The following is a 10,910-nucleotide window of genomic DNA, read 5'->3' as shown; positions in this document are numbered from 1 at the left end:
TGGGCATTGAACAGACGTTGATGTCTCCTCTCTCTCCTCCCCGGCTGATAAGCCTTATTAAATGTATTATTCCGCTCCCAAATTTTCCCGCCGTGGCCCTCTCTCCGCGCAGGACTGATACTGGTGTAATAAGCAGTGAGGGTGAAGGTGCTACAGCCACACTAGCTCTACAGTGGAAGTGCTGATGCCCACCTAATCCACTGAATAACTCTGTATGCCGTATTGTGCCACATTGTGCCAATTGAAAAGTGCCCGTCCTATCAGCAGAGCGCCAGCACTAGATTTGTAACTGCATGGGCCACATTATCTATATGCAGACAGTTAGGCATTGGGAGAGAAACGTCTCTGTGAGAGATACTGTCCGCGGTAGAATAGCCGGAAATTTGTGAATAACAGCTACCCTGCATAAATAACAAAAACGGTATGATTATGTTACTTCGTATACTTGGTAACTTGCTAAGCTGTTAATAATCTTATCGGTGACATTGGAGACCAAAAGTGTATGCATGGGCGCTGTTTATGCAAATACGGCAGTAATCATATTTGGAACCAAACTACAATTATAGCGCTTCAGTATAGCCGTATATAAATATATGTGACTTAAGTGTTAACACTTGTGACAACACAGCATCATTTAGTTAGAAGGACTTTTATTTTTGTCTCCTTGGAATTATAGGATTCTATTAATGTTCTGAGTAATTCTGAGATATTGAGGATTCCATTGATACGTGGAACAAACTTCAGACATAATGTCCACAAATGCATACAGCTACAAGAATCACCTCGTCTCACCTCACCTTCTTAAATTGTCACAGAATAAGAATATGTCAATAACTCAATTTTGACAAAAGAATTCAGATAGAACCTTCATCATTCTAGATTTGTTTAGCAGATGCAGTTATCTAGAGTGATTTATTTTCAGAGCACTTCCTGGGATTTGACATCATGACCTTGGGGGTTGCTGGCACCATACTGTTAGACACAGTCTACTACAGCTACCTTATGCGAAGCTACAGTGACTTATGTACACTTATGGACACTTATGTAACCATTTGGGTTAATTGACTGTGCAGTCCATCCCCACACCTACCCAGACTCGAACCTGTGAACTTGCAGCGTTTAAGATTGGAAGGAGGCCAAGGAGCAAGGAAGCTAAAACCAAATGTGTGCTAGCGTTTGTTGCCAGCTTGTCTCTTAAGGCATCGTATCGAGAGGGAGGTTTATGTACACAATGGACTTCTGCCATGCCAGCTGACAACCATTGATTACACACATACTTTATGACAAAATAAAATTCCATGATTTTTCCAGAACTTTCCATGCAGGGCACTGAATTCCCAATCCCATTTCTGTATTTCCATCACTGTTGGGATGTGCTGCTGTGTCCTTACCTCCTTTAGGCAGCCCATGAAGTTGTTGCTGACGGGCGATCCGGGCAGGTCGGCAGTGCTCGGGCTTCCTCCCACGTAGAAGAAGTCATCGGAGCCCAGCATGGTGTAGTCCTCCTGGGTGTAGCCCGTCGTCGTGAGGATGCCGTCCACAGATATCGTCACCTGTTACAAAAGGGGGCATGTCGAGGAGAGAAAAACACACACACACACACACACACACACACACACACACACACACAAACACACACACACCATTCATAAGTTTCAACATACACTCACTCACTTGCCGATCCACTACCAGGGATATTGCTGCTGACAATATTATTGCTTGATTACTTCATGATTCCCATCAGACAGTAACTGTATGGATTGGTCCGAACTTCCGGACCCTTGGATAGTTTGGGATAGCATTTAGTCTGGCTTATACTCTTGATTTGGGTGGACAGGTAAAGAAAATATTTCAGCCACATATTTTCTTTAACTTTGATGGTGGTTAAGAAATGACTTGTTTCAGGTGTGACATTAGTTTTGAAAGTGTTAGTTTTTTTCTACTCCAAATCTACCTTGTTAGTTCAAACACTTACAATCATGCATTAGTATTAGGCTGAATGGCTAACACTAGCCATGAGCAAGCCATGGAGAGTAAAGGTTATATTTTATTCATTTAGATATGGATGGTATGGCTTATACAACATCATGGTAGCCTCTAGAGACATGCAGGTCTACAACGGTGCACCACAAACACAGACAAACACACACAAACAGATAGAAAGCTATGGAGGAGAGACGAAGCAGAATGGAGGCTGAGGATGGTACACAAACACACACACACACACACACACACACACACAAGGGCAATGGGTGGAGGTATGTCAGGGTGAAAGGTTAGTTGGATGGTAGAGGTTAGACAGGAATAAGTTTGTGTGCTGTGTGTGTGCATGAGTGTGTGCTGTGTGTGTGCATGAGTGTGTGTGTGTGTGTGTGTGTGTGTGTGTGTGTGTGTGTGTTTGTGTATGTGCTGAGTGAGTGCATGAGTGTATGTGTGTATGTGTGTGTGTCCGCGTGTGTGTCTGTGTCCATGTGTTTGTGCGTGTGGATGTGTGTGTGTGTGTGTGTGTGTGTGTGTGTGTGTGTGTGTGTGTGTGTGTGTGTGTGTGTGTGTGTGTGTGTGTGTTAATGTGTGTGTCACGGGCAGAGCACTGATGGTTCAGCATGCCATGCACACAGTGTACTGGAAACAACTGCCAGAGCTCCCGTCATGAAGATTTGAAGGTTTTTTTTGTTTCTCTTTTATTGTTCGTCTTTTTGTTCCCATTTTATTTCCCTTTCTTTTTTCCCATAGGAAAGCTTCTGCCAGTTTGGTCGACAGTCATTGGCGAGAAAATAAGAAGGAGGGGGAAGAACGTAAAGGCTTACACCAAGTCCTACAAAAAAGCCTGGTCTCGCGGTCTTTTGAGGAGAGGAGGAAGTTCAAAGGAAGGAAAAGAAGTCAAAGCCGAGATGAAGGAGAGAAAGAAGAAGTGAAGGAGGACAAGGAGGAGGAGGAGGAGGAGGGGGGTACCAAACGAAAGTGGAAAAAGCTGAGAAATACCAACCCCAGTTCCTCGTGTTTTGATAGTGAACGTAAAGGAAGAGGGAAGGACAACACGGCAAACCCAAAAGATGGACAATAAGAATGATATCTACCCAACAATGTAGTGTGTTTACCATAGCGTGTCCAATGCCTGAATGCTTTGCGGAAGAGGGGGAAGAAGGGAAATTAAAGAGTGAACAAAGGAGTTGTTAATAAAAAAAAAAAGAAAAAAACTAAATTAAATGGTTGGAGAAAACAAAAAATAAAAATAAAAAACAACAAACAAAAAGAAAAATATGACGAGGAGAGTTATTAGTACATTAGTGGGTTTACATAACGATTAGTCATAAAGATGATTCATAACATGAATGGTTAGGTTAGTCTTTGGCAAACAAAGCATGTTTTCCTCAGTGTGATGGATAGACAGTGAAAGAAGAAAGAATGATAGAAAAGGACAGAAAGAGTTTAGGGAGGGGTGTGTAGGGGCTGCACTAAGCCTCCTGCCAAAATAGTCCATACTGTAGATAAGGTAGCAAATCCTGGCAAACCCTGCATGAAGCACCAGCATGAAGTGCATACTTACAGTACAGTACATCCCAACCCTTTCCATACAAACCAATACACCTTCCTGAGCTCATAAGGCACCTCCCTTTGAGTCCATCCAGAGATGCCTACTGAATGAAATCTTCACAGCTTTTCAAAAATGTGATGAAAGACGACTATTTTTTTGGTGCATTTGACTACTTTTTTCCTTATTTTTTTGGCAACAAACACATGTAATGTATTTTCCTTCTGCAACATCCACATGTCATTAATGATTATCAGAAGAACTGAAATCATACAGTCATATAATAATAATAATATAAAATTGACATGCATATATATTTGCATGCATAATATACTGTATCTATGGATCGGAAACTAAACACGGTTGATATTAAAGGCTTTAACACGTCAAATGTATTGTAGCTATGTGTTCTCTCCCTGTCTTTCTCCCTCTCTTTTCTCTCTCTGGAGGGAGCTCCTGGGCTAAACATTTGCATATTTTAAAATGCAGCTCTTTGCGAGATTTAACAGTTCAACAGAGACTGGTCTTGGGGTAAATGGGAGAGTTGAGCTTGGCTGGAGCCTTCCTCCACAGCATCACCACATCCCAGACAAGACTGCCTGTCTCTCTCACGTGGGTGGTAGTGGAGGTGGGGGCATTTGTGGTGGTGTGTGTGTGGAGGGGGGGGGGGGGCGTGGTCTGTCTATTTCTAGATGATGGTGGTCTGTCTCTTTCTAGTGCTTTCTTACAACGACTCGAGGAGCTGCCATTCCAAACACCAAAGATGGCGCACACTCAGACTAGTATATAGGTCTGGAGCGCTGTGCATTTAGAAGAATGGGAAAAAGAAATCCAGAGCAGAAAGGAATCGAAGAGGAGACTCAACCAAAGTTAAATATTAAGTTTACGGTTAATCAGACATATTTAAGAGGAATCAAATATGCAATCGAACAGACCTTCAAAATGAAAGAAAGCTTTTATCAATTTGAAACGTTTTAAAACCGAATTCTGATTTAGAACAAGACGTGTGAATACACAGCATTGAAACTAATCATGATACTGCTAAAATATTGCTACCTGTCGCAGGTTGCGCGTAACCTTGACGTCGTGCCAGCTGTTGTCGTTGAATTTGCCGTTGACGGGCTCCACGATGGCCTCGAAGGCTCCGGAGCCCAGGTTGATGACGAGCGAGACGGCGCCGTCCTTGAGCGCCAGGTTGACGTAGTCGGCCGACTTGCCCGTGTGCAGGATCAGCCCGTTGCGCTGCCACGTCTTGAAGGAGAGCGTGATCTCGTCGCTGCTGCTCTGGATGGGGTTCTGGGACAGGTCGTAGCAGAAGTACTCGGAACCGCGGAACGTGGCCACGTTCTCTTCCCTCGCTGGAGGACGGAACAGAGGACACAGCAGAGGAGAGAGAGAGAGAGAGAGAGAGAGAGATGAAGAGAAAGAGTGTAACAAAGAATGAGAGGAAGGAAAAGAGGAGAGAAAAGAGAAAACACATTATTTCAGAGTGGAATTTGTTCATGTTATCGTCTACATCATCTGTTGGGAGGGAACTTTAATCTTGCCCCTCAGACTGGAAACTCTCGCCGCGCTTTAATGAAATGGCCACCGGGCGGTTGTTTTAAATGGACAAAGAGCGCCTGCCGAGACACTGACCCAAAAGACACAGGAGAGGGGGGAAAAAAAGAGGCGAAAGAAAGCGACTCGGGGCGGTGGCTGTGCGAGAGGTCTGGATCACTTATCTGCCGGATCATCTTCAATTAGCCGGCTGTCTTTTAAAGTGAAAAATGCCCGACTCCGGTGGGTGTCCACGCCGGCCCAATCTATTAGGCCGGGCCAAGGAAACTCCGGTGAAAGGCACCGCCACTGAATACTCGATCATGACCCTCTGGCTCCCATTACACACACACACACACACACACACACACACACACACACACACACACACACACACACACACACACACGCACGCACACGCAAACGCACGCACACACTAAAGCACATACTCTGCTTTAACCCCCCAAAATAATAGCCCCTATACCGTAGACTGTGAAATTTCAGTAAACCCATTTGTTTATTGCAAGTCACAAAGAGCATCATGAATCTCACAAAGATTGATGTATTAAGACAATGTGCAATTACAGGCTAATACACTGAGTCGTAGTCTATCAACATTACCACAACCTTACTCTGCGGCATAATAAAATATAACAAACATGGAGCTGAAAAACAATGTATTAACAAGAGCAAGCACGAGGATGTTTATTTCTTAAAAAGAGTGAGCCGTGAGTCATATTCAGAGAAAAGGATCACCATACTCCGCATGCTGCTCTACCATCACCATCTCTCTCTCTCTATCTCTCTCTTGCTCACTCTTTCCATCTTGCTTGCTCTCTCTCTCTCTTTTCATATCTCTCTCTCTCTCTTTCTTTCTCTCTCTCCCTCCACCCTTTGCGGGTCTCTGAATTGTGTGACCCTCTAGCCATTGGAATTCAAGGTAGGAAAGCTGCGGCATCAGCGCTAATGAAAATATCCCTGGCGTTCCTCAGGTGCCCACCATTAATCAACAGCAGCGCTCTGGAGAGAGGGTGAAAACACTCTCCATTAAGTCACTAAAAGCGCACGCGAGAGACACAGAGAGAGAGAGACACGCGCACACACACACACACACACACACACACATCGAGAATGCATCAACACATCTCACAGGCAGATTGCAAAGGGAAATGGATTTTAACACCTGGACGGTCACAGCAGTGCACACACACACACACACACACACACACACACACACACACACACACACACATATACTGTACACACATGCACTCACGACGTAAAACACATTGGCAAACATCAGTGTTTGTTGCTTTTACTCTGTGCTATTTTCCTGCCAATGCCGACACTGTTGATATGCTGATACTGCTGTGTAGTGCACTAATTAGTGCCAGCCCTGCCTGCTCTTGGCATACCTGAAAATGGTCACATTCACTTTGTATTTCAGACTGCCAGTCACGTGTGTGTGTGTGTATATGTGTGTGTGTGTGTGTGTGTGTGTGTGTGTGTGTGTGTGTGTGTGTGTGTGTGTGTGTGTGTGTGTGTGTGTGTGTGTGTGTGTGTGTGTGTGCGTGTGTGTGTGTGTGTGCACGCACACTCGGGTGATAGGCAGGTTGCTCCGCTGCCTGGTTGATTTTCTCATTACGTCTGCCTCGTGTGCCCAGCTGGAATGCACTTTGCATGGTGATTCGCCCCCTTGCCTCCCCCGAGCCAAACGCAGAGCATGCCAACGCAAACTAGACAGGAGGACCATGGGGCAGAGAAGAGAGGAGGAGAAGACAGAAGGAGACGAGAGGAGGAGAGAGTAGAGGAGAAGAGGAGAAGAGAGGAGGAGAGGGTACAACAGAAGAGAGGAGAGGAGAGCAGAAAGGAGAGGGGAGGAGAGGAGAGGAGAGGAGAGCAGAGGTGAGGAGAAGAGAAGAGAGGAGAGGAGAGGAGAGAAGAGAAGAAAGCAGAGGAGAATAGAACAGGTGGGAGGAGAGGTGTGGCGAAGAGAGGAGAGTTGATATGAGGAGAGCAGAGGCAAAAAAATAGAGGAGAGATGGGCAGAGTGTATGGGTGTAGGTGTGTGTGTGTGTGTGTGTGTGTGAGAGAGAGTGTAGTGGCTAAGGAGCCAGAATAGCATACAGTAGCCTTATGGGTTGTGTCCAACCACTGTTATGTCCATAAGCAAGACACTCAACCAACCCCAAACTGCTCCAGGGAGACTGGTATTAACGGCTGCTATTAATTGACATAATGTAAATTGCTTTGGATCACAGTGTCAGCCAAATAAGTAAACGAATAGCTGAAATAATTGAAGCGAGGGAACACAAAGCCTATAGGCTGCCCGACTGGCTTCTTTCCTTAGTGGCTCTGTCACTCTCAGGGCTGCGGAGCATGGCAAAGCACACACTGGCCTCAGCAGCGGGCTGTGTTTGTACACCTCACCTGGCCTGTTGCTACGGAGGTGTCGCTAGGAGAGACCCCGGCTGCATCGCACAACATCAGCGGAACACCTCAGAAAACAGACTGCCATGAAATTACTTACACTGCTCCACTGATCAGTTTCCTCAACATTTTACAAATAAAAAATAAAAGTGTGTGTGTGTGTGTGTGTGTGTGTGTGTGTGTGTGTGTGTGTGTGTGTGTGTGTGTGTGTGTGCGCGCGTGCGTGTAGAGGTAGACCTAAAGTAAAGGTCTGGGCCAACATTCAAGCACTATATAAGACTGCAAGAGCATAAAAATGAACAGACAGAGCGAGAAAAAAACCCCAGAGTTAGCTAGATAGAACAACTTCGTCATAGGAGAGAAAGGCATAGGCTTATAGTAGTCAAAAGAGAAGCCTTGCAATTGATGTGGTAGTTATAAAAAAAAGGTGTGGAACCGGCAGATAGAGAGAAAAAAATAGAACTATGAGTGATAGAAGTATGAGAGAAGTGATAGTTGTATAGCTATGTGTTTTACTTCTTCTCCTGTCTTCAGTTTTCAAACAGAATCTATTGTATCTGTTTGAATTGTTTTGTTTGCTTTGGTAACATTGCTTCGCTGAATAATGCCAATAAAGCTCCAACATGGAGAGAGAAAGACAGAGACAGAGAGAGAAAGAGACAGAGAAAAAGAGAGAGAGAGAGAAAAAGAGAGAAAGAGAGAGAGAGAGAGAGAGAGAGAGAGAGAGAGAGAGACTAAATCCACATGTCATGTGCTGACAGTGATCTGTACCCGGCTCCTCCGTGTGTAAATCCCACAGAGCTCCAGCTATCCTCAAGTCTATTAATTTCTGGCTGGCCTACACACAAATACACAAATACACAAATACACACAGGGCTTAGCTTTGTGCCAAAGCAGCCAGTGGAGATTAAGGGCCCGGGCACAAAGAGGCCAGAGAGTTTTCTATTCAGATGGCCTGTCCGGAGTCTGCTCACACAACTGGTATGCTAAATACACACCAATGTGGCTACCAGCTCACAATACCAAAGATGCTAATATACAGTAGCTAGCAGAGATGCTAATACATGGCAAGCGACCAGCTCACAATACCTGAGAATACTCTCAGAAGAGTTTGGCCTTTAAGGGATACTACTCTTTAAATAACACTACTGTACACATGCTAATAAACAACACTGCTAGCAGGGAATTTTGGAGCAATCAGAGATGCTAAGATAGCTACCAGAGGGATTGCTACAATTGAGCTACCAGAGGCGTCATAACATACCAATAGGCTAGATCTAGCAGATGCAAAGTAAGCAATGATGTATTGTATATTAACTGCTTCTCAAGAGATAAATGACCTTTGTGACACACATGTAAGAATCACAACTGTATTTTGGCATACATGCAATACAAAGACTGAACCAAGGAAGGTTGTAGTAGCCTACTAAAATGGCTAAGTAATCCTATCAATTACTTAATTGATTTAACAAAGCAACTTGTTATACTGTAAATGCCCAGTAACTTGTGCTGTGCTTCTTTTTTTCAATTACTTAAACATTATTTTTAAAGATTCCCATCAGTAATTCAGTCATGAAAGCTCTCAAGTTACTTGTCAAACAGATAATTGCCTGGCATTATCTCATTCTAACATGCAGCATAGGATATGAGCTTAATACAGACATCATCAACACACACAGACACACACACACACACACACACACACACACACACACACACACACACACACACACACACACACACACAGTGCTGTGTCGGTGTGGGAGGCCACATCAGAGTATCACTGTCCCTCTCAGCGCTCCTCTGATCGAGCCCCAATCAATTATTAATTAAGCAGAGTATTGTTTTTACTAAAGACACCCGCATGTCTTCCCCACCAGATGTTGGCTTAGCCATTAATACCCCGCTCCTTAATACTTAATGAGCTTTCATCCCACGCAGCAGAGAGGACAGAGGTTTCCTGAGCTGAGAGAGAGAGAGAGAGAGAGAGAGAGAGAGAGAGAGAGAGAGAGAGAGAGAGAGAGAGAGAGAGAGAGAGAGAGAGAGAGAGAGAGAGAGAGAGAGAGAGAGAGAGAGAGAGAGAGTGTGGTCAGACACGGGGGCACACAAGGTAGAGTGCCAGGGAGATGTCATAACACCATGCTCACACACATAGACACACACACACACACACACACACACACACACACACACACACAGACACAGACACAGACACAGACACAGACACAGACACAGACACAGACACAGACACAGACACAGACACACACACACACACACACACACACACACACACACACACACACATACACACACACACACACACACACACACACACACACACACACAGACACACAGACACAGACACACACACACACACACACACACACACACACACACACACACACACACACAGACACACACGCACGCACGCACACACACACACACACACACACACTCAGACCATAAGAATGACCTCACTCATCTAGTGGGCTGGTTTGGTGCGTTCATGGTATCTCTCCAGACAATCACCGATTAAAGATATATGATATACGACGTACTGGCCACTATATAACAGAACAAAACAATTTTCACAAGGCCATACAGTATAATGTATCCTTATATCCTCATTTCCCTCTATCAAGATTGCAAAATGCAAAGACGTTAAATCGGGACTTTTAAAGGCAAAACATTATATTGGTCCACAAATCTGGTGAAAATGATGTCCATGATTTGACTTAATAAAAATACATGAATGCAGATGGACTGAATCAGACTCTGTGGATGCCAAGTCCCGGAAGGAGAGTGGCCCGTTTACCCTGGGTTGGGTTGCACACACTCCGCCCCTGGTCCTGTGCAAAAACACACATCTTATCTGGGGCTGATTTTTAATGAAAAGCCCACGAGAGGGCAAAAGGACTTCATTTGGTTGACAAAAGGGAGACAGGCAGAGAGGGAGTGAGGAGTCCACGAGGGGTCACGCCAGATAACACAGCTGAGCTGAAATATGGAGCCTTAATGAAAACATTATTAGGCAAATCAGAAGAGAGTGGCGAGATTCCTATCAGTCTCCTGCTGCTTATGATTCACTGCCTGCTGGTTTGACAAAGTGCACCTTTGTCTGTCCAAATGCACCAGGGAGGGAGGCAGGGCATTTATGGAAGAAAATGGCTACCGAATGTCCAACATCCTAAAGTGGCCCCTAAATAAATGAAAGAGTACCCCACCATCTTTCCCTTTTTCAATATGAAACAACACATCTGAAATTCGCCCCCGCTTATGGGTTTGACTCTTCGAGGGGCTGATATTTACTGGAAAGGATGGCTGAAAAGCGAGCACTTTGAGATATACAAGGGAGAAAAAAAAAATGTTCCACGAATACAAATTCGACCGAAGGTGAAAAAAATAAATA

The 10,910-nt window shown here is 44.7% G+C and overlaps 1 protein-coding gene across 1 annotated transcript in view; it reads right to left on the bottom strand.

The window, feature by feature from the left end:
* The window catches only part of nrxn3a (neurexin 3a), a 288,371-nt gene extending 285,260 nt beyond the window's left edge, over nucleotides 1–3,111 (bottom strand). The window contains exons 1-2 of the mRNA XM_062522061.1: nucleotides 3,078–3,111; nucleotides 1,392–1,553 (exon numbers count right to left, since the gene is read on the bottom strand). Of these exons, the coding sequence (XP_062378045.1) occupies nucleotides 1,392–1,553; nucleotides 3,078–3,101 (186 nt within the window). The 5' untranslated portion in view covers nucleotides 3,102–3,111. The remainder of the gene's footprint in view (nucleotides 1–1,391; nucleotides 1,554–3,077) is intronic.
* Nucleotides 3,112–10,910: the final 7,799 nt, after the last annotated feature.

Source organism: Sardina pilchardus, chromosome 20 (assembly GCF_963854185.1).
Source record: "Sardina pilchardus chromosome 20, fSarPil1.1, whole genome shotgun sequence".
Taxonomy (NCBI): domain Eukaryota; kingdom Metazoa; phylum Chordata; class Actinopteri; order Clupeiformes; family Clupeidae; genus Sardina; species Sardina pilchardus.
The sequence above is the reverse complement of the archived record's forward strand: the minus strand, read 5'-3'. Positions and strand labels throughout refer to the sequence as shown.